This window comes from Lemur catta, chromosome 1, assembly GCF_020740605.2.
Source record: "Lemur catta isolate mLemCat1 chromosome 1, mLemCat1.pri, whole genome shotgun sequence".
Classification (NCBI taxonomy): domain Eukaryota; kingdom Metazoa; phylum Chordata; class Mammalia; order Primates; family Lemuridae; genus Lemur; species Lemur catta.
Genome location: NC_059128.1, coordinates 284905191 through 284928787, shown reverse-complemented (window position 1 = coordinate 284928787; position 23597 = coordinate 284905191). Strand labels below are relative to the sequence as shown.

At 58.9% G+C, this 23597-nt stretch overlaps 1 protein-coding gene across 2 annotated transcripts in view; it reads left to right on the top strand.

The window, feature by feature from the left end:
* The first annotated feature begins 186 nt into the window (after positions 1-186).
* ITGB2 (integrin subunit beta 2) overlaps positions 187-23597 on the top strand; it is a 43316-nt gene continuing 19905 nt past the window's right edge. The window contains exons 1-4 of one of the 2 annotated variants that reach the window (XM_045540828.1): positions 237-342; positions 12605-12686; positions 22381-22441; positions 22711-22799. In XM_045540828.1, coding sequence (XP_045396784.1) covers positions 22384-22441; positions 22711-22799 — 147 coding nt within the window. In that variant the 5' untranslated portion in view covers positions 237-342; positions 12605-12686; positions 22381-22383. Of the gene's footprint in view, positions 343-12604; positions 12687-22380; positions 22442-22710; positions 22800-23597 lie in introns of both variants that reach the window. The other variant, XM_045540829.1, reaches the window with a different exon arrangement.

Sequence of the window (23597 nt, the reverse complement as noted above, 5' to 3'; positions counted from 1 at the left end):
CGGGGGCTCGGCGCACGGGCCAAGGCCCACGTCCCTGGCTGCCTACGCGCGGCGGGGGACCCCAGCCCTTCCCGCCTCTCCCCGCGGTTCCAGGCAGTGGGGGAGGGGAGGCGGCTTCCCCGCCCCCCGTCTTGGGGACCCACCCTCGCGGGCCGCGGGAGCCGCTGAGGAGGAAGCGCCGCTGGGACCTGCTCCCGCCCCGCGCAGTGCGCTCCACCCGCCGGCACGCGCTGGGAGACTGAGGCAGGGCGAACTCCCGCCGCGAAGCCTCCGCCAGCCCCGGTTCCGCGAGGGACGCCCGACGTCGTCCTGCAGCTCCCCGAAGCCCGGTTCGCGGAGCAGGTGAGCTGCTGCCCGCCGGGGACGGGGTCGCCTGCGCCACCTGCGAGCGGCCGTCCCCATGGTGCTGCCGATGGAGGCCGCCCGGGCGGGACCCTGGCGCGCTGGGCCGGGAGGGGACAGCTGCGTTCCGGCCCCTGCGCCCCAGTGACCCGCGGCCTTTGGCTCTGGTCCAGGGACGTCTGGGGTTAAATGGGCCGTTTGGGTTTCTGCGGTGCCTTCTGTGTGAGCATCTCCACGGCCAGGGAATTTCGGGGCGTCGCCGCGGGCTCCCTGCAGGCTCCTGGGCAGCGCGGCCTCCCCCACCTGTGCTCCCCACCCACGTTCGTGCATGGCCGGGCCAGGCGTGGCGGGGGAGCAGGGAGGGCAGTGGTGGGGGGAAGGACGGGGTGGGTGGCGGGGTGAAGGCTACAGGAAGTTCAGATGCAAACGATTGGGGGGGGGGTGTAAAACTAAGCCCACTGCGGTCCCCGAGGGCCATTGGTGGGCCGGGGAGGAGGTTGCCCAAGTCCGGGTTTGGCCGGTGCTGTGCTTGGCAGCAGCGATGGGGCCCAGCGAGGAGCCAGCGCCTGGGGTGGCCCCATCGCCCTCCCTCCTCTGGGCTTTGCAGCTCATTTCCCCCTCTCCCCGCTGGACAAGAGCAGGTTTCTTGTGGCCTACTTGTGGTCGGATTAACTTGATTTATAACATCTTTTTCTGATTTTAAAACTAATACGTGGCTACTGCAGACAATTTGAAAAATACAGAAAACTAGTTTAAGAAGTTAGAACTGGGCCATAGACGGTGGCTTAGGCCTGTGATCCCAGCACTTTGGGAGGCCGAAGTGGGAAAATCACTGGAGGCCAGGAGTTCCAGACCAGCCTGGGCAGCACAGGGAGACCGCCTCTACAAAAAATATGAGAAAACAGCAAGGTGTGGTGGTGCACACCTGTAGTCCCAGCTGCTCAGGAGGCTGAGGCGGGAGGGTTGCCTGAGGCCAGGGGTTCAAGGCTGCCGTGAGCTACAATGGCACCACTGCACCCCAGCCTGGGCAACAGAGCTAGACCCTGTCTCAAAAAATAAATGAATAAGTTCGGACCCCGATCCCACTGTGCAGCGCAGGGCAGAGCGGCCCAGCCTCCCAGAGCCTCTGTTCTCTGGCCGTGTTGCTGCAGCGTGAAAGGGTCAGTCTCCCTGGTGTCACCAGCAGCTGCCCAGCCCTGCCCCGTGTGTGACCTTCCCCATGTGTGACCTTCCCGGAGTCACTCCCTCCTGCGTGGATGGAGTCACACCCAGATGAGAGTAAGCTCCCCCACTTCTAGAAGCTCTCTCAACCTCAGCCAGCCCTGGGGAGGAAATCCTCATCATCCACACCTGCCCCCCACCCTCCCTGTCTCACTCAGCACCTGGCTGGGCCCTGGGCCCCTCCCCCTCCCACATCCCCAGGCTCTGCTGTCCCAACACTTCACCTGCTCATCCCTGAGCGGCACACCTGCCACCATTTCCATTTTCTACAAATGGAACAAGGTGACTTTCAGGAACCGAGGAACTGACCTAAGGCCGTGGGCCACCCCCACTGGCCTGCCCAGATCCTCCTCTGTGCCCCAGAAGAAGCCAGCCTTGCTGGGGTGGGGCGTGGGGAACCACTTGGGGAGCCACTTGGGAGAGTCACTCTATTTGCATGAGAAAGAAAACCTAAGAGGGAGAAGGAAGCAGGAAGGCTGCACTCCAGCCTGCAGGGGCTTCCTGGGGGAAGGTGGCGAGATCTTTCCGGACCAGACCTTCTGGGCTAAGAGTCCATCTCTGGGCTGGGACCAGAACCAGAGTGGGGAGGGGCAGGGAGAAAAGGCCCCTGCCCGGCTGTGCATCCTTCAAGGGTGCCTGGTGGGGCAGAGGCTGGAACCCCACTTTCTGGGTTTCCAGTGACTCCCAGTGACACTGGGGAGCCAGCTGGGGACTCCATTTCCCTTGGAGGAGGAGGAGGAGTCTCGAAACTGGTGGGAGAGGCCAAGAGAGAAGGTTGTGGAGAGAGACCTGGGGTCACTTATGGTCTGGCGCAGGCTTTCGGTGCTCTGGCTCTGTTCCCCGCCTCTGTTGTCCTCCTCCGCGTCCGTGACGTTTCCAGGGTCCTGCGAGCCCCCGCTCCCCAACACACTGTCCTCGCTCCCTTGTCCACTCCTCTCTAGAGAATCACCCTGCTAGAGCAGAGATCTGCAGACTCCGACCCACAGGCTGGCCCTCCGCTTGTTTTTGTAAATGCAGTTTTATTGGAACGCAGTCATGCTCATTCAGTTAGGAATGGTCTGTGGCTGCCAGTGCTGAGCAGTCATGGTGGAGACCATTGGCCAGCAAAGCCTAAAACATTGCATCTGCCCTTCACAGAAAAGTCTGCCTGCCTCTGCCCCAGCGGAGTCGCCGCGGCTGGCGTCTGTTGAGCCCTTTCTCTGTGCCAGGCACCAGTGTGTCCTGCACACTCGCACACTCGGGGACCTTGGCCCAGGCTCACCTTCACCTCGGGGAGGGGCCCGACCTTTGTCTTCACCCCCACGTGACTCGCAGAACACAGTTGTGTGTGAAGTGCCAAACCAGGGCCAGAAGGGACACTGGTGGGGTACTGGCAGGGAGGAGGGGACCCATCTGTGCAGGGAGTGACTCCACGAATCTGGGGCAACGTCTGCTGGTGGCACCAGCAAGACCCCGTTCTGAGATGCCATTCACACGGCATCTCAGAATGGGAAATGGGTGGGGGGGTTTCAGGGACAACACAGGGGAGTCCAAGGACGTGGCAGGGGGTCCCCGAGTTAGGAAGTACCTGTGGAAACCAGCTCACAGGGACTGGGGTGAAAGGTACAAGACTGCTGCGGTGAAGGAAGCCCGGGCTTCGGTGGCACGCATCCCCAAACATGCCCAAGTGCCTCCATCTGGGCGTGGTGCGAAGTGGCACTTTGATGAGCATCGAGCATGGGGAAGAAGAGTGACATCCTCTGAGGGAAGCAGGGACCCAGCCCAGGCAGGGCTGGGTCGCGGAAGTTCCTGAACTTCCCTCCACCCGGCCTGCAGGAGCCCCCCACACAGGTCAGCCTGGCCTTCGCGGGACGAGAGTCAGACTGGAGTGCTCTGGACGGGGGGACCTTCCCGTTCAGGTGGATGAGGGCGTTAATCCCCCCTCACCCCACCACGGAGCTGTATCACGTTTTGTGTTTGGTCCGTATGAATGCTGTTTTCTGCCGAGCCAAGCGCCCATGCTAGAATTACGTTTTATTCTTTGCACAACTCTTTGGTTTTCCTCTCAAGTTTACAATTGCTTAACGTTTTTCTTGCTCAATCTCCTGAACTTAGAGCGGCGTCCTCCCCGCCTGCGGCAGGTCTGCAAGATGCTTCTCTCGTAACTCTCCGCCCACTTGGGCTGTCAGTCGGGCTGTCAGTCTGTCCTGATGGGCGTGGGAAGTGAGGGGGTGTCTTGTTGCCCCTCGGGTGCTCTGACAGCTTCCTCTGGGTGAGTCAGGGAGCGAGAATGCCACCTCTTCAGCTCCCTCCCACAGGGAGGAAGCCACAAAGAGGAAGGCTGAGGAGGAAGTGGCTGTGGCAGGGGTGGCGGGTGGGCCGGGTGCAGGGGGAGCACAGGCCTGGCCTCCGGCTTCCTCACTGCCTACACTCACCTGGGGGCCCGCAGCTGCACGGCCCGGGTTGCACCGAGGGGTCTCTGCTGCACCCTGGCTGGGTGGCCTGCCACCAGCCCAGCTGTCTGCCTGTTCCTTCGGGTTGGTGGGGATAAAAGGAGAAAGGATTCTCCAGGGCACTGTTTCCTGCCCTGGGCCCCTGCCCACGCCCCTGTCGCAGCTGCCTCTCTGCCAGCACCGCCCCCTCGCCCTCCCCGCACAGGGCTGAGGCTGCAGAGGGAAGTCACTGGGGGGAAGAAGTTAACAAAAACAGAAAGGCCCAGAGGGGGAAAGGGTCGTGGGAAGACCAGCGGCTGGGGTGGGGGAGCCCTGCAGAACTGGAGCGCTGGCACCTCCACGCGCGGTGTGACCCGTCCCAGTTGCTCTCAACCCGTGGGCCCCTCTCCAACCTCAGTGCTGGCTAAACTGTCACTGCTCCCGCCCGGATCCCCCGCCTCACACACTCCGGCCCTGACATCGTCCTTAGTCTTCAAGCCCTGCTCCTCTGGGCTCTTCTCAGTGGAACCATCCAGAATCCCACCTGCCACAGACAAGCCCCCTTCCCATGTACTGGGGCTGCAAGCTAAGGGGCAGGGGCATGGGCCAGTGTCCAGGATGGGGAGGGCACGGGAAGGGGCCCAAGTCTCTGGAGTCTCCCACCAGCTGCCCGGTGCGCCCCGCCCCACCTGGATTCCCCGGGGGCATCGTTCCCATCTGCCCCTGTCACTCGGGGGGCCCACATGCTTTCCCCTGAGCCAGACCAAGTGTCCTGGAGCTCAGAGTTGTGCAGGCTCTGCCAGCACAGGGACAGTCTCAGGTCCTTTTCCTGGAAGGGGTAGGTGGAAGTGACAGCAAACGAGGAAAAAGACCCTTCCCAGACCCCCGCTCCAGTCCTGCTTGGTCATCCCGGGCTTCAGAGCCCAGTCCCGTGGCTGGCAGATGTGCAGTCCTCGCACCCACATTCTGCTGTTGATACTTCGTCATTTTGATTCCAGAAAGTGCCCTTAGCTCCCAGGGACCGGCTTCTCACCCCTGGCTTGGGGTCAAGTGCACTGCTGCCCCTCAGAGGCCCTGAGGCTGCTCAGCGGGCAGGGCCTGGGGCCGCGGTGCCCCCTTGTGCCTTATAGCACTTCCTCCGGGGTTGTCATTTCCTTGGTGTGAAGGGAGAGGGTCTGGCAGCCGACGCCTGCCCCTCTGAGCTGTGACTTCCGTTCAGATTAGATGCACCAGTGCTTGCTTGTCCTTCCGCGGAGAAAAGGCCGCACGGGCTCTGCCTTCCAGCCTGTGCAGCCGGCGGGCCTGCCGATGGGCAGATGCCAGGCAGGCGCTGGGTCTTGGCTCTGCCAGGAGCCCCCGGGGCCAGCTCCTCCCCCAGCCTCTCTGGGTCCCTCCCTCTGAGGCCACTGCCGCACCTGTCACGGGGTCTTCCACCCAGGCCACAGTTGTCGGCAGCACCCTGGCCGTCTCCCCACGGTCCCTTCCAGGAGCTCCCAGCAGCCCCACAGCCGCCTCCAGGCCACCCCATTGCCCGGCCTCTCAGACCCTCGTGTTCCTCCAGCCCCGAGGGCTCCCAGCTCCCAGAGGCACATCCGCGGTCACTTCAGCTCCCTAAGTGGTCTTCGTGTCCCTGTCTTCACTTCTGTCTACCAGATGACCTTTTTCTTTAAAACTGTTAGAGAGATGCCTGATTACAGCCTCTTTTCAAAGATTCAAACGTGCACCTAAAGCAAGGCCTGGAAGCATCCTTCCCACCCTCCCTGCGATGCCGGGCCTGCTTTTGAGACGTCATCGCTGTGGTCATTCAGTGCCTATGGACGTCCTCTACCCATCTTGAGAAATACAAGCATCTTAAACTAAGTGCACTTGTGTCCCTTTGTGATTTTTCGGGATCACATGCCGGGCCGCGCCAACCCCGCTCGTTTGCTCCACGGTCCCCCACAGCGTACGCACCTTGGCTTCCCCAGCGTCTCCCTCTGAGTCCACGAAACTGAATCTCACTTTTCCCAACAATCCCCAGGAAAGACACACAGACGCTTCAGTGCCCTGGCGGGAGACGTCAGGAGGTGGCCTCAGCTGGGCCGAGCGGGTACAGGTTCTGTGCGTCCACGCGCGGTGTCAGGTGTCCCCTGGGGCACCCTCCCAGCCTTTAGTTAATATCTTCAAGCTTGCCCGAATGGACCGTGGTTTCTTGTGTGGTTTTGACCTGTGTCCCCAGTGCCTGTCGGGCCTCTGTCTTGCTGCTTTCTGTCCCCAGTGGCGTTTTCCGCCTCACGCGTGGCCCCAGCTGTGCTCCCCTGTGCTCCCGGCACACGCGCTCTTGCTGCGACTTCCCTCCAGGCACTGCTTTGGCTTCAGCGTGGAAAACGTGATACGCTGTGTTTTCATTTTCATGCGGTTCAAAATACTTTCTAATTTCCCTCAAGCTTCCGCTTCACCCATGGATTGTTCAGAAGTGTGTTGTTTATTTGGAAATTTGCCCCAATATCTTTCTGTTGCTTACGTTCTGGTTCAGTTCCACTATGGCCGGACAACATCTTCTGTGTGATTTCAGTGTTCTTTGCCTTGTTGAGGCCTATTTTATTTTAGGATGCAGTCTGTCATGTGCACATGACACATTCTGCTGTCACCGGCTGGAGTGTTCTGTCGCATACGTGACTTTGGGTCCTCCTGGCTGGTGGTGGTGTCCAAGTCTTCTCTGTACTTCTGACTTTGTGTCTACATTTTTTTTTTTTTTTTGATTAGTGAGAGGACTATTGAAGGCTCCAACCATTGTTGTGGACTTGTGTATTTCTCCTGTCAGGTTTTCAGCTTTTGCTCCATGGTTTCTGAAGTTCTGTAGTTAGATGTAGACATGTTTACAGTTACAACATCTGCTATCGGATTGGCCCTTTTATCATTAAGTCCCTCTGCACGTGGCATTATTGTCCTGGTTGCGAAGTCCACTTTGCTTGACGTTGATACAATCATTCCAATCTTCCTGTGGTTTGTGTTCGTGTGGTATACCTCCCCCCCTTCCCCTTTTAACCTGTCTATATAATCACAGTTAAAGTGGGTTTCGTATAGGCAGCATAGAGGTGGGTTGATTGGTTTGTTTTGAGACAGAGTCTCACACTGTCACCTTGGGTAGAGTGCAGTGGCGTCATCAAATCTCATAGCAGCCTCCAACTCCTGGGCTCCAGTGATCCTCCTGCCTCGGCCTCCCCGAGTGCTGGGGTCACAGGCTCACGGGAGCCGCTCCCGGCCAAGGTGGGTCACCTTTTAACATCCCGCCTGCCTGTATTTGTCTTGCAACTGGTATGCTTAGACCATTTACACTGAGTGTAACTATGGAAATGGCTGGATTTAGGTCTATCTTTTAAATACTTGCTCTCTGTTTGTCTCCTCTGTTTTCCGTTTTCCTGTTTCCCCCTTTCCTGCTTCCTTTCCTTTAGGTCGTATGAATGTTTTTAGCACGCACTCCAATTTAGCAACTGGCTTTTGACTATGTCTTTTAATATACATAGGCTTTTAGTGGTTGCTCTAGGAGTAAAAACAGACTTACTAAGCATTGTCTACTGAAAGTGAATATTTTGCCACTGCAGGTGAAATGCAGTGAAGCTCTGCAGCCACTCGGGCTCCTCTGCTGCCCCCTCCCTTGTAGTCGGCACACCCTTTACCTCCACATGCATTGGAAACCCCACAGGCAATGTTACCATTTTTTGCTTTCAACATATTTTATTTTCTTTATTTTTATTTTTTTTGAGACAGAGTCTCACTCTGTTGCCCGGGCTAGAGTGAGTGCCGTGGCGTTAGCCTAGTTCACGGCAACCTCAGACTCCTGGGCTTAAGCAATCCTCCTGCCTCAGCCTCCTGAGTAGCTGGGACTACAGACATGCGCCACCATGCCCGGCTAATTTTTTATTCTATATATATTTTAGTTGGCCAGATAATTTCTTTCTATTTTTAGTAGAGATGGGGTCTCGCTCTTGCTCAGGCTGGTCTCGAACTCCTGACCTCGAGCAATCCACCCTCCTCGGCCTCCCAGAGTGCTAGGATTACAGGTGTGAGCCACCGCGCCCGGCCTTCAACGTATTTTAAAGGACTTAAGAGGAGCAAAGTAGCCTGTTCTGTTTGCCCAGCTGTTTGCCATTTAGGTTGTCTTTCTTCATTTCCAAGTTTCCAGGTTTCACCCCAGTGTCGTTCTCCTCCTACCCAAGGTTTCTCTTGGAACAAGTCTGCTGGGGTCCAGTGTTCTGTTTCTCTGCACCTGAGAATGTCCCCGTTTCCCTTCACTCATGGGAAATACTTTTGCTGGGTGTGAAATTCTGGGTTGACGCTCCTTTTCTTTGAACACCTTAAAAACGTTCTGTTGCCTCTTGGCCTCCACGGTTTCTGACAAGAAATTTGCAATTCAAGTGGGTATTCCTCTGTATATAATGTGTTTTTGTCTGACACTTTCAGGACTATTTTATTTATCTTTGGTTCCCGGCAGTTTGAGTGTGACATGTATGGGCTTGATTTTCTCCAAGTTTATTCTTTTGGAGGTTCACTGAGCTTTGTGAATCTGTAAACTTTTTTTTTTTTTTTTTTACCTAATTTGGGAAATTTTCAGTCATTATTTCTTCAAATACTTTCTGCTTCACATTAGCCCACAGGTCCCTAAGGGTCTGTTCTTTGCTGTCGATCTTTTTCCTCTCTGTCCTCTCTGTCGTTCACATGGAGTAATTGCTGCTGGTCTTCAAGTTCACTCCCCCCTCCCCTGTCTCCCGCATTCTCCTACTGACCCATTCAGTGACTTTTTTATTTCTGTTATTGTGTTTTCAAGTTTTAATATTTATTTGGTTGTTTACAGCTTCTGCATTTCTGCTGAGAGTCTTTACTTTTGCGTTTGTTTTAGGGGCGTTGTCCCTGCTTCGTGGAGCCTGTTTCTAGCAGTCACTTAAACACTGTGGTCACTCCAGCCTCTGGGTCCACTCAGGTTGGCGTCTGTTGTCTTTCCTCTTACCAGTTCTCAAAATCCTCTCTGTTGATTTCTGAGTACTTCCGGGTTGTATCCTGGACATCTGGGGCATTATTTAATAAGAGTCTGGATCTACCAAATCCTTTGGATGGTACTGATGCTTTTGTTTTTGCCGCAGTCTGTCTGCGTGGTTCAGCCCGGGGTCCAGCCCCTCCTGTGGGCTGTGGCTGCTGTGTGAGCTCAGTTTTCGTCTTTGTGGAGTGTTGGGATCCAACTCTCGCATCCTCGAGTTCAGTCTGCAACCTTGGCAGTGGTCTACCCCGCGGCTGGATTCTCAGAGCCTTTGATGTGCTCTCTGGGGTCATTTCCGCACACACTCAGCCCGGGGTGAGTCTGGACCCCCATACACGGCGTTTTGGGACCCCCTTTGCCTCCTTACTGAGTTCTCCCCACTCTCTGGCTTCCAGGGGCCCCTTTTCCTGGTCCTCTGGCTCTAAACTGGGGCTTTTTGCCTCCTTGCCTTGTCACATGTGTCCTGTGACTGGGTCTCCTGTTGGGGCAAAGTCTCTCTGGCAATCACTGCTGCCACCCGGGGGAGGGCAGCTTCAGGACAGGATCTGCCTCTGGGCGAGACCAGGAGGAAGGAAACAGAGCAGCGTGTTTCCTGCGCTCCCTCCCCCATCGGGCCCCCCCGGTTCGGGATGGAGGGTTCTGGTGAGGCCCCAGTGCCGTGCCAGGGCCAGGCTAGCTGGATCTAAGCCAGGAGATGCAGAAGAAGGGAAAACGCACACTCGCGAGCATGGCGGTCTTTCCTGACGCCTGGGTGTCCCTGTCGGGTCTGTCTGTGTCACTCCGAGGTGTTTTAGCCACAGAGGCCGAGTGGACCACGCTCGCCCCACCTTAGCTGGACCCCGAAGCCACTGCGCTTTTCTTCTTCTAAATACTTTTCATTTCATTTCATTTTAGATAGTGTCATTGAGGTGTAATTTACATGCCAATGCTCTTTCTTAGCATACGACTTGATGATTTTTGGCAAAATGTACAGAGTTGTGCAGTCATCACCACAGCCAATTTCAGAACTTTCCATCACCCTCCAAACCCTCCCACTCACCGGCAGCCACTCCCTCCCGCTTCCTTTTTACAAAATAGACTATTTCAAGGATGCAGAGAAGTGTGAACAGCGCTGTCACCCATACTGTGCCCCCACCGGCCGCGGTATCCAATCATAACATTTTGCTCACTTTGCCCAGAGCTTTCTCGTCTTTCTTTTTAGCAAATAAAGCTTTGCAAGATAAAACTGAAACCCTCTGCCTCCATCTCCCAGACCCGTGGCCACGTCCGTCCTTGGAGGTAGCCACTGTCCTGAACTGGGGGCGTGTGGCTCTGCGGCTGTTGTTGTCACGGTGGGGAGAGGCCGGTCCTCCCACAGTGTGCTTTCGAGAAGAATCTCCAGCTCCCAGCTTTGAGATGAACCGTGGGATAGTATGGCCCCATCAGCACTTAAACCCCCTTATTACTCCACTGCGTGAACCTGCTACACTGTACCGTTTGTGCGCTACAGTGTATTTGTTCCTTCCGCGCGATGGTTGTTTCCAGTTTTCAAGGTGCTGGGCTTTTCGCCTCATGCCCTGCTTTGGTCACTATCTAGTGTTATTATCTTGTGCCTGTGCATTTGGCCTCCTATGATGTCTGTGCTTTCGGATGTGTTGATATTAACTTTGTGGGCCAATAATGACCTGCTTATGATTGTCCCGTGTGTTCTAACGTTACTTTGTATAGTTGGAGAGGCGGGGCTGTGGGCCTCCCGTTCTCCACCGGCCCAGCTTGCGTTTCGATTTGGTCTGTCCATTTCCAAGAGCGGCATGCTGAGGCCGCTGCCGCCTGTGGCTGTGCCCATCACTTACCTCCTTGTCAGTCCTAGTGTCACAGGTTTGAAGCCATTTTGTTCAGTACATAAAGGTTTGTGATGGCTCAACTTTGAGGATTGCGGCTTTCATTAGTCACATCTTTATCCATTTAGTGCTTTTTGCCTTGAGCCACATCTTTTTGATATTGTTCAATATATTTGTCAGTATTTTCTAGCACAGAATATGCATATTTTGCATTCCTTTATTGTCAGCCTTCAGTGGTATTCTCTTTTAACAGTTTGTCTGATAGAGCCTTTTTATATGTTTTTCTTTGTAATTGTGATAAAGTAGACGTAACATGAAATTTACCATTTTAAGGGTACGTTCGGTGGAACTAAGCACATTCACGCTGCTGTGCACCCGTAGCCACCGTCCGTCTCTGGAACTTTTCAGCTTGCAAAACGGAAGCTTCATACCTGTTAAACTTTACATTTTCTTTAGGTGTTTTGTTTTAGTTTTAGTACAGAAAATTTCATATATCTGCAAAAGTAGAGGAACTAGTTGAATGAACCTCCCTGTCCCCAACACCTGTCCTGTTCCATCCGCACATCTCCCCACCCTGCCCCCACCCAACTCGCCCGTGTTATTTGGAAGCAAATGTGAAACATTATTCTGTCATCTGTAAATGTTTCCATATGCAACTCTAAAAGATGGGGGCTCTTTCCCATAACCACAAAACCATTTGCACACCTAGAAAATTTTTAAATAATAATAATTTCTTAATATGGTCCATGCATTGTGATTGGCTCATATGTCTCTTAAATCTCTTTTGTTTGTTTGAGACAGAGTCTCACTGTCGCCCAGGCTGGAGTGCAGTGGCATCATCACAGCTCACAGCAACCTTGAACTCCTGGGCTCAAGTGCCCCTCCCACCTCAGCCTCCCATGTAGCTGGGACTATAGGCGTGTGCCACCATGCCCAGCTAATTTTTCTATTTTTGGTAGAGACAGGGTCTCACTCTTGCTCATGCTGGTCTTGAACTCCTGACCTCAAGCGATCCTCCCGCCTCAGCCTCCCAGAGTGCTGGGATTACAGGCGTGAGTCTTAAATCTCTTAATCTACACACATTCTTTTTCTCTCTCCCTTCCTCTCTCTCTCACAGAACCTGTAGTATTTTCTTGCTGTCTGTCATGTTCTGCGATATCGTCATGATGGACCTAGTTAGGGGACCGTGTCTGCCCATCCCGGGGGTGCGGTGGCCTCTCCACCCGGGTCCTCCCCCTCAGACCTGGGGCGTTTCTCCCGCGTTTGAGCGTCTTGTCCTCGCTGTCTGCCGTGTGCCCTCCCTGGCGCTCCTGCGCTCAGGTGGATGTTGTCGCATCCGGGTGTCCTGCCTGCGGCCCGTGTCTGTGTCCTCCGAGCTGAGCCCTCGGCTCCGTCCTCCTGCCCAGGGATTCATTTCTTCCCACATCGGCCTCTCTGGGACGCCTCTGTGCCCTGCGTCCCCTGCAGGCCGGGCCCTCCCCGGGGCACCCACCCCTCCCCGACGTGGGGGGTCCCTCGGTGCCACCGCTGGCTCATGTCCCCAAGAATTGCCTGTTGTTCCATGCTGTTGCGCTTCTGGCCATGCACGCGAGTGATGAATGGCATGTCCCACTGGTCTCCGGTGGCTGTTCTCTGACATCCCGCCGCGTGGGGGGCGAGTGGGCGCAGAGCGGGGCTGGGGCGAAGGGCCCCAAGTGGCGCAACCCACCACCTGCCGCTCCACTTCCTCCGAGGAGGAGCTGGTGACAACAGGAAGCCCAGGCCTCAGGGCCCGCGTCTCCGCCCGTGTCTTCCAGCCGTGGCCCAGAGCCCGCCGAGGAGAGCGGCGGAGCCCCCAGCCCCCCGGGACCCCGGTGCTGAGCCCCAGGGCGCGAGTGGGTGAGTGCACAGGGGCCCCGCGCCCCCGCAGCCTTGCAGACGGGCGCGGCTCTGCCCTCGCTCTTCCCCGCGAGTAGCCGCTGCCTTTCCCAGGGGAAGCAGCTCACGTGACTCCGGCCACGACCCCGGCCCAGGGTGTCCAGCAGGAAGGGCTCTGGGCACTGTCCACTCCAGGGTCCCCAGAGCTGGGGCCCAGCGAGGACAGTGCCCGCACCGGCGGGCAGAGCCCCACGGCACAGGCGGCTCCTGCAGCCGGGTCGGCCCGCACGGGAGAGGCCGGGCTGCGCCTCAGGGGCCGGGGGCTGCGAGCCCGCGAGGCCGGGAGGAGGCCGGGGGCTCAGGGGACCCCAGGCGGGCAGGGGGCCTGGTGCGGCTGTGCCCCGCAGGAGGGTCCCGGGGCTTCTCCACGGGCCCGTCTTGTCCTGCCTGAGCTAGTCCCCCCACGTCTCCACCGTCAGCCCGTGTTTGTCTCCAGACCACACTGTGTGTGTGCGTGTGTGTGCATATGTGTGGTGTGTGGTGTGTGTGTGTGCATGGTGTGGTGTGTGGTATGTGTGTGTGGTATGTATGTGGGGTGTGGTGTGTGTATGTGGTATGTGTGTGTGATATGTGTGGTGTGTATGTGTGGTGTGTTTGTGGGGTGTGGTGTGTGTATGTGGTGTGTGATGTCTGTGGTGTGGTATATGTGGTGTGGTGTGTATGTGGCATGTGGTGTGTGTATGTGATGTGTGTACGTGGTGTGTGATGTGTGTGGTGTGTGTGTGCATGGTGTTGTGGTATGCTATGTATGGTATAATGTGTGTATGTCTGTGTGTGTGTATGTGGCATGTGTGTGGTATGTGTCTGATGTACATAGTGGGGTGTGTGTATGTGGTGTGTGTGTATGTGGTATGTGTGGTGTGTGTGTCATGTGTGTATGTGGTATGTGGTGTGGTATATGGTGTTTGTAGTGTATGGTGTGTGTGGTGTGTGGTTTGTGTGTGTGGTATGTGTGTATGTGGTGTGTGTGGTGTGTGTGGTGTGTGTTTGTCATGTGTGTTGTGTGTATGTGGTATGTGGTGTATGGTATGTGTGGTGTTGGGGTGTGTGTGTGTGTGTGTGTGCATGGTGTGGTATGTGGTGTGGTGTGTGTGGTATGTATGTGGGGTATGGTGTGTGTATGTGGTATGTGTGTGTGATATGTGTGGTGTGTATGTGTGGTGTGTTTGTGGGGTGTGGTGTGTGTATGTGGTGTGTGATGTCTGTGGTGTGGTGTGTATGTGGTATGTGGGGGGTGTGTGCATGGTGTGTGTGGTATGGTGTGTATGGTATAATGTGTGTATGTCTGTGTACATGTGTATGTGGTGTGTATGTGGTATGTGTCTGGTGTACATACGTGGTGTGTGTGTCGTGTGTGTTGCATGTGTGGTGTCTGTGGTGTGTGCATGTGTATGTGGTGTATGGTGTGTGTGTGTATGGTGTGGTATGTGTGCATGTGTGGTGTATGTGTGTGGTGTGTATGTGGTGTATGTGTGGTGTGTGTATGTGGTGTGTGTGTGGTGTATGTGTGGTGTGTGTGTGGTGTATGTGTGGTGTGTGTGTATATGGTGTGTGTGTGTGGTGTGTATGTGGTATATGTGTGTTGTGTGTATGTGTGGTATATGTGTGGTGTGTATATGGTGTGGTATGGGTGTGTGGTGTATGTGTGGTGTGTGTATATGGTGTGGTGTGGGGGGGTGTGTATATGGGGTGTGTGTGTGGTGTATGTGTGTGGTGTATGTATGTGTGGTATATGTGTGGTGTGTGTGTATATGGTGTGGTATATGTATATGATGTGGTGTGGGGAGGTGTGTATATGGTGTGTGTGTGTGTGTGTGTGGTGTATGTGTGGTGTGTGTGTGTGTATATGGCGTGTGTGTGTGTGTGTGTGTGGTGTGTGTGTGTATGGCGTGTGTGTGTGTGTGTGTGTGTGTGGTGCCCTTTCCTGGTGGTGCCCGCGCTGCCCTGTGACTGGCGATGGGCGAGGCAGGCGGGGTGAGCGTCACACCCTGGGGCTCAGGCGTTGCTGTGCGACTCTGGTCGGAGGGTCGAGGGCTCAGCTGGTGGCCGCCCCCATGACAGGCTCCCGGGGAACCTGTCCCAAGTTCTCGGGGGAGGGGTTGGAGCCACGCCCAGGATCCTGGGCCCCCCTGGATGCTGCACCCCGGGGCCAGCCCCCCGACTTCTCCCACCCCTGGCACTGCCGCACCCTCACACCCAACCACGTCCTCCCAGGTATGCGGGCTTGGGTCCTGCATTATTGTCCCCCTCCAGGGTGGGAGGTGACACCCAGAGCCCCTGTCCTCTGATGGCACCTGGGACACCCCCGGGGGGCAGGAGGAAGGGGCAGTGGTGATGGGGCGAGAGAGGGAGATGGCTCGAGAGCACCAGCTGGGGTGCCGTGGGGCAGAGGGACACACGCTGTCACCCACCTTCCCCTGACGCCTGTGGGTTTGGGGGCTGATGCCAGATTCTGGGGAAGTCACAGATGAGCTGCTAGAGCTCTGGGCCATCTGATGTCACCCCAGCACTTGCTTCGTAGTGAGAGACCTGACGCCTTACATTTTAGCACGGAACCCCACCCACCCCCAGCTCACTGCCGAATCCCTGGGCCCTGCACCGGGCTGGCACCCAGCATGCTCCGTGGCACTCTGGGCGCGAGTGAGGGAGTCCCTCTGCCCAGGAGAGGTCGCTGCCGAGGTCCCTGCATGGCCGTGGCTGAGCCCACTCCTCCACCCTGGGTCCACCCCCAGGTGCCACATCCTGAGCAGGGCCACGGGACGGACGCCCCACCCTGCCCAGACCCTGTGGTCTCTAGGGGCTGTGGCCCTCGGTGGGGTGGGGACCGGGGCTGGCCCCGGGGTTTGGGGAGGTTGGGCTCGGCTCTGCTTCTGTCCTAGCAGCTTGTGCACACACCAGGGGTCGGCAGGGCAAGCGCGAGGAGAGGGGACCCAGCCGGCCGGGGCAGTGGATCGGCCTTTCCCGAGGGGCCCAGGCCTCCTGGCCGCGGCCGGCACCCTGTCCAGACGCTGCCTGGGCAGCCTGGCACCTCTCAGCTGAAACCTGGGTGGGATCCCTGCCTCGAGGTGGCGTCAACGCGACGTGCCCGGCGCGCAGTGGCACCGGGTGATCCAGCCATCCCTGGAGACTTCATGGGGGCAGAAGCCCTGGGACAGCGCAGTGACCAGCAGGAAGTCCTGCGCAGGGCCGCCGCGGGCCGGGGCTGGGAGGGGCCTGTCTGGCCTATCTGGAAGGGTGTGAGGTGAGCAGACTCGGTCTCCCCAGCTGTGAAACGGGGCGGGGGCTGGGCGCTTGTGCAAACTCAGCCGCTGCTGCGAGCAAAGGTGGAACCAGGTGGAAACGCTGCGCCGATGGAGCTGCGGGGTTGGGGCTCCCACTCCGTCCACTCCGTCCTCTGGGGCCCAGGCCGGGCTCCGCAGGGAGCAAGGGGCCGAGGGCCGTGTGCCTCTGAGGACAGGGAGCGCAGAGCCCGTGGCAGCTCTGGGAGACTCAGGGTCCCCCTGCTCCACAGCCAGGTGCCATGTGGCCTCCTTTCTGCACACCTGTCATGAACCACGGTCCCGCCTGACGCCGCGTCCCTCGCGGCTTGCTCCAGACCCCGGTGAGGTCGCTGCATGCCAGGGGTTAGTAACACACGTTCACCCAGCGGCTACCGGCCAGGCGCTGGGGAGCTCCAACCAGGGTGCTCTCCACCGGGGCGCTGGGCAATCTCGGGTGATGTAGGTGACACCCACCGGGCAGGCCGGGTCGCGTGTGAGCTGTGATCCCTCTCCGTCTTCCTTGGCACAAACTGGGCCTAAAACAGGAGCACAGAGTTGGCCGTCTCACTCCAGGACGCCAGCTGTCGGGTCCCGCCCGTGGCCTCTGGGGACCAGGCCGTGCCTGGACGCGTGGGCTGTGCCGTGCTCAGGAGTGTGCGTGCAGCCCCTCCAGCCACCAGCCGGACCACTCAGAGCCCGGGCAGGGGCAGGGGCAGGGGCAGCAGATGCGGGCAGGACGGCACCCCTCCAGCCCCTTTCTCGGGGGCCTTCTCCTGCGGCGGGGCAGGCTGCTGGCAGGGCCAGAGTCCTGGGACAGGGCAGCTGGTGTCCAGACACTCACTGTGAGGGAGCGCCCTCTTGGTGGAGAGCGGGGCCCCCAAGAGGCGAGGCTTGGGGGGCCAGGCCAGCCTTCCACAGCCGCTGCCCTCCGCCACGAGTGGTCAGGGCTGTCACGGCCCCAAGTCTCATTGCCTGAGATATGGGGGTCGTGACGGGGGTTGGGCCTCTTGGATGCTCAGATCTGGCCAGTCTGAGATGCGGAGACCTCTATGCCCAACTGGCAGGGTTCTGCTGCATGGAAGCTTCCGGGACAGGTCATCTGGGGTTTGCACCGGGCTGCAGCCGGAAGTGGGCCACGAGTTCCCTGGCTGGCTGAGGAGCTAAGGTCAGGGGCTGAAGCCCCTCCTGGACAGGCAGGACCTCACCACGCCAGGGCTCCTGCCTGGGCGGGGCCTCGGGAGACCAGGCCAGCCCGGTGCTGCCCTCGGCAGGGCGACCCCCGGGTGCTGCTGAGCACCGGCACACACACTCTCTCCCAGCGCCCCAGAGGCTGAGGGTTTGGGGAGGGTCAGCCCCACGGGCACAGCGTCCTACCCAGGTGACTTTTCAGTGGTGTCGAGCGTGGCTGTGCGTTGGTGCCTGCGGTGGTCGAGGTGCCCGAGTGTGACGGAGACTCAGTGGGGGTGGGGTGGGGGTGGAGGTGCTGCAGGCGCCAGCACGAGTCAGAGCCCAGGAATCCCAGAGAGCCACAGACGCCCGCGCCAGGCCAGAGGAGAGGCGCGGACTTGTCCTCAGACGGGCGGACGAGTGGGCCAGTGAGTGATGGGCGGCAGGTGCCCAGCAGGGAGCCCCTGAGGTCGGGCTCAGCTGTCCCCACTGCCCCGGGGGACCGTCCTCAGGAATGTCGGCAGCGGAACACAGATGGCCCTGGGAAGCTGCAGGAGCCGTTTCAGGGAAAGTCATCAGCCCCCACGGAATTCAGAGTTTTTAAAATGCCATCATGTTACATGCGCTGATTGTGGAAAGTTTGGAAAACAAACACCCAGAGAAACATGGATATTTTGGCACATTTATTTTAACTTTGTTCCCATATAGTCACTTCCTAGCGTGAAATTGAGTGGCCCGGAGCAGTTGCTCACACGCGTTGCCGTGTAGGATTCCACAGGGACGGCATCATTGTGTTAAAAACCTTTCCTGATTTGATAGCTACACAGGAAACCTAGACCTCTTGGTTGGCATCCCTGGCTATTAGCAACGGTGACTTTTTCACACCTTTATTAACCGGTTACATTTCTTCTTCTGCGAAGTATCTGTTCACAGCTCCCAGCCTTTTTGTTACTAATTTCTACGGTCTCTTTAAAGGTGACAATTACGACTCACCTTTCGCACTAGAGAGATATTAAATATTTCCTCCATGCAGTTCATTACGTACAGTTTGTCATTTTGAGAGTCTACCTTCTTGGTATTTTCTTCCTTAGTTTTTATGCCGAGGTTTCCTTACTCTGAGATTCATGTTCTTCTATTTCCCTTATTGTTTATTTCCTAAAACTAAGTCCCTGCACATTTACTGTCCTTCCTTTGTGTCCTCGGCAAGAGCGTCTGGGACCTCAGGCTTTGGGTCTCCGTCGGGGACAGGATTCGCCTGGCATCGGGCAGAGAAGGTGTCATCTCCTTTCTAGGTGCCTGTAAACAGGACTCGATTTCCCCTTTGACTTAGGAGGTATCTGGCAGAGTGTTTGACATTTTCTAATTAATGGGGGGGGTGTCTCCTTTTATCCCATTTTGTTGGAAACTGTGGCCTTTCGACTTGCTGCCGTCGGGCTTCACTGACAGTGAAACGAATGTGTGGCCACGTCTCACACACACTTGGAAAAATCCACATCTGCACGCGGGCAGCTCAGAGAAGATGGAGGTTGGGTCTTCCTCCTTCTCCTGCTCCTTTTCGTCCCCATCCGGTCTGGCCCTTTCTGTCCCCTGGATCTGCCTGGAACCTTGTGACCCGGGAACAGTGCTCGGCCACGGAGGTTCCGTGGTTCTTCGCTGTGTTTCTACAGAGCAGAAACGACTCCGTGCTGCCGCCTGGCTCCGGGTTTGAAGAGGCACATGCTACTTCTCAATTGTCCCAGAGCACTCCAGTCCCGGAAGGGACACCGGCCCCGTCCCCGCGGGCACCTTCCTTGTCACGCTGAGGCCGGTGTCCCCTCTGAGGCAGCGCAGTGGGGCAACTCTGGGGCAAAGCTGCGGTTGGTCCTGGGGCCTGGGTTTCTCCAGCAGCCTGGGCCTGGGGTTTGCCGCTCAGGCTTGGCCCTCCCCCTGCGTCTTGCTGAGGGACATCTTTCTTTCTTAATGTTTCCTTTTGTTTAGAGACAGGGTCTCGCTCTGTTGCCCTGGCTGGACTGCAGTGGTGTGATCACGGCCCACTGCAGCCTCTAACTCCTGGGCTCCAGCCACCCTCCTGCCTCAGCTTCCCAAAGCGCTGGGACCACAGGTGCCACCACACCTGGCCCATTCTTCTGTCTTTTGCCTATGGTCTGTTTCTCACCTGGCCGTGCCTGTGACTCTCTAGTCGACTTTTCTTCTGGTGCCACTTTCCTGTCTCAGAACCCCGGTGCCGAGAGCTTTGCTCACCGTGAGGTAGGGTCCTTGTTAGCTGTGTCCATTTGGTGCCGGGGGCGGGGGCGGCCCCGAGGGGCTCTCTAGGAAGGAAGACCCAGCTCGCAGTGCAGGGGACTTGGGGACAGGCACCTCTTCCTGCCGCCGTGCTGGGGTTGTGCCAGTGCTCCCTGCCGGCCGGGGCCCAGGTCAACAGTGGCTCTGACGCAAAGTTCTAATCCGTCTGGGTCTCGGCTTGGGTTGTGCACCTTCGTCTTGGTCAGGGGACCCACCCTGAGGCCCAGAAAACCCCTGCAGAAGCCCAGGGGCCGGAGGAGGGGGCCGCACACCTCGGTGGCAGGGCTGCAGGGAGGGCCGTCGCCGGCTGCCACCTCCCGGCCGGGCTCCTCCTGCCTCCTTGCCCAGCCCTTCCTGCTGGTTCTGCCCTGGGGCGCCTCCCCGAGCACCCGCTGCCCTGCCGAGCTGAGGGCCTGTGTGTGCCGGGCGCCCCGTGCCCTCTGCATCATGCCGTATCCAAGCCCGTCCCCGCCTCCAGTCACAGGGAGGAAACCGAGGCAGAGAGGCCCGGAGGGTTTCAGGCCTCTGAGGGCCCGTCCTGGCTGCTGCGCCCCACTCTCCCACGCAGAGAGGAGGGCTCAGGCTCCAGGCACCCCCTCCGCCTCACCGGGCAGGCTGGCTCTTCGCCCATCTGCCCCCACGCTCACGGAGCTGCCATCTGTCAGGGCTCAGTGTGGGCATCCGGGGCTGCGGTGTGGTCTCAACTCTCCTCAGCAGCCCCCCAGCTCCGAGCCTCCCAGGGCTGCCACCCACAGTGCAACACTTGGGGGGGAGGTGGCCCCCACCCAGCCCTGCCCACTTCCTGTGGTCAGGCTCGGGTCATTGTGGTCTGCGGGTCAGGCCTGCTGTGACTGAGGGGCGCTCCCCCCTTGGGGTGGGGCTGTGTGTGCACAGGTGTGATTGGGTGCCCAGGTCCACATCCTGCTGCTCCCGGGGCCTCAGTTTCCCCATTCAAGGCTCCAGGGCGTTTGCATGCTGGTTGCTGTGTTTTGGGGGGCGGGGGAACCCAGTGTGTGGCCGGACAGGGCAGGCGCAGAGTGAACTGAAACAGCCTCCCCAGCCCACTGCTGTGACCCAGGGAGCCACATCAGGGTGCGAGTTCTGCTTTTGACCCTGGAAGTGGAAGGACTGTGGGTTCCGTTTTGACATTTCTGGGCTCTGGTTATAGTGCTGCTGGGTACCAGGGAACAAGGTTGCCTCCAAAAAGGCAGGAACTTGGGGCTGGTTGGGGCCTCCAAGCTGCGGGACCCCCGTGGGAGCCCCTGGCTGACATCCCTCTGGCTCAGAGCCCCTGAGCGCAGGTACTGCACAGGCCAGCTGCCCCCGCGCCCTCGGGCCGCAGCACAGGAGCAAGCACCGTCCGCTGGGTCTGCCACGGGTCCTCCCTCAGCCTTGGGCCCCCAGGTCAGGGCAGCGTGGGGGCAGGCGGCGTCTAGAGGAGCTGGCATTTGCCCAGGGAGGCTCTGATCTTTGTTTCTGTTAACAGCCCTGGGGTAAGAGGACTGTCACTTCCTGCCGCTGCCTCCTGGGGACGCGCCTTCTCCCAGCCTTCCTGGTGTCAGACACCAAGTTCTCAGGCCCTGGGGACTCAGACCCAGGGTCCCACGGCACAGAGCACACCCCGAGGCCCCCGCAGGAGCTGACCCCTGGCTGCTCTGGGCGCCTCCAGGGCAGGGAGGGAGGCGGGAGGGCGAGGCGGAGGTGGAGCCCCACGGCTCCTGGCGCCAGGGGGGCGGGTGGGAAGGTGCTGCCGCCCCAGCACCAGGCCCGCCTGCCTCAGTCGCTTTGGCTGGGGGAGGTCAGGGCCGCCTCCACTGCCATCGACAGCCGGGTTCTAAGCACAGGGTGGGGGTGGATCTGGGAACAAAGCGGCAGGTCCCCCCCGGCCGCTGGGGCCTCGGGCAGGTCAGGTGACCCCGTATGGCCCGGCCCGCCCCGCCTAGCACCTGGGCACCGGTCGGGCTTGTTTCTCTTCCTGGCCCCGCTTCTGCCACTGCCCCCGAGGGACCAGAGATGGCCGCGTGATCCCTGCTCCGAGCGCAGGCGCCGTTCACAAGGACACGGGCGCACAAAGGCGGAGTGTACAGACCACATGTGTGTGTGTGGTGTGTGTGGTGTGTGCATATGTGTGGTGTGGTGTGTATGTGTGATGTGTATGCATGTGTGGTGTGTGGGGGGGTGTGCACGTGTGTGGTGTCTGTGATGTGTATGCATGTGTGTGGTGTGGTATGTGTGGTGTATGTGGTATATGTGGTGTGTGTGTGGTGTTTGTGTGTGGTGTGTGTGATGTGTGCATGTGTGCATGTGGTGTGTGCATGGGGTGTGTGCTGTGTGGTGTGTATGTGTGGTGTGTATGTGTGATGTGTATACATGTATGTGGTATGTGGTGTCTGATGTGTGGTGTGTGCATGTGGTGTGTAGTGTGTGTGGTATGTGCATATGTGTGGTATGTGGTGTGTGCATGTGTGTGCACGTGTGGTGTGTGCATGTGTGTGGTGTGTATGCATATGGTGTGTGCATGTGGTATGTGATGTGTGTGGCGGGTGCACTGTGTGGTATGTATGTGTGATGTGTGTGGTGTGTGTATGTGTGTGGTGTGGGTTGTGTGCATGTGTGCAGTGTGTGAGTGTGGGGTGTGGGGTGTATGGTGTGTGTGTATGTGTGGTGTCATGTGTTGGTGTGTGTGCACATGTGGTGTGTGCATGTGTGTACATGTGTTTATGTACGTGCACATTTGTACATGTGTGTGCCACTCTCTCTGCTGGTGGCTGGGCCCAGGGCAGGGACTCGCGGTGGCCGACGGTGTCGGCCCCGATTGGGCCTCAGCCCCACGGCACTGGAGGGACTGGACCCAGCTCTGAGTCCCAGCCAGCCAGGAGGGGCTCGCGGGCGGTCAGCCCAGACGCTGGGCCCGAGGCCTGTCCCTGAGACCCCTCCCTCCGCAGGACATGCTGGGCCGGTGCCACCCGCTGCTCACCCTGGTGGGGCTGCTCTGCCTTGGGTCCGGTGAGTCCTGCCAGGTGACCCCACGCACATCTCTTGGGGAGAACAGGGCCCGCCCTCGTGTCCCCCTGGATGGAAGTTCCCGGGTGGCTGGGAGCAGGTTCCAGGCGGTCGGGGGTGGGGAGGGCTCTGCCGCTGGGGCTGACGCGGAACCCCCTCCTGGAGGCCGCCTCCCCCTTCCTGGGCCTCCCCGACCCTCCTGCTCCCCCACTCACCCCCGAGGGGCGGCCCAAGGCGGGCAGCGCCCACTCACCCGCCGATCTCGCCCCCAGTCCTTGCCGAGGAGTGCACCAAGTACAAGGTCAGCACCTGCCGGGACTGCGTGGAGTCGGGGCCCGGCTGCGCCTGGTGCCAGAAGCTGGTAAGCGTCCGGGGCGGGGCCCCTTCCTGCCACTGAAGCCAGGGGCACCCTGAGGTCCCCGGCTCCCTTTTCTCCTGGGGGCAGGGGTGGCCCAGAGGCCGCCAGGCTGGTCTGAGACCAGGACAGATGGACCCGGCCCAGAGGCCACCTGTGCCCCGAGGCAGTGGCCCAGGCAGGGTGGGCTGTGCGGGGGCCCTGGCCAGACACCCCACGAGAGAGGCTTCCGGAAGGGGGGCAGCAGCTGGCCCAGGGTGCTCTGAGCAGCACCCAGTGCCCGGGGAGGGGACAGTCCAGCTTCAGGGTGTGGAGAAACTGCAGAGAAGTTTCCGCTCTGGGGCTTCAGCTCCTCTCGCCCTCAGTTGCGGTTCGTGATCCACTCAACACCGCAGGGACAGAAAGGCCACAGCCCCAGACAGCCGGGGCTCAGGGTGAATTCCCGGGCCCTAAGCCCACAGCGTCCTGGGGCAGCCCACCTCCCCCTGCAGGGGGCTCCCCCGGACCCCCGCCTCCCCCTGCCGGGGGCTCCCCTGGACCCCCACCTCCCCCTACCGAGGGCTCCCCCGGACCCCCACCTCCCCCTGCCGGGGGCTCTCCTGGACCCCCGCCTCCCCCTACTGAGGGCTCCCGCAGACCCATTCTAGGCTTGCTTTTCTCTGCGTTCTTGCTCACGTGCTTCTATGTCTTGAGTACCTAAAACAGCGACACGACTCCAAAAGCCAACGCAGCGTAAACAGCACACCCAGACCCCGCTCCACCTGCTGCTGGGGCCACCAATCTGTCTCCCTTGGTGCAGGTGGC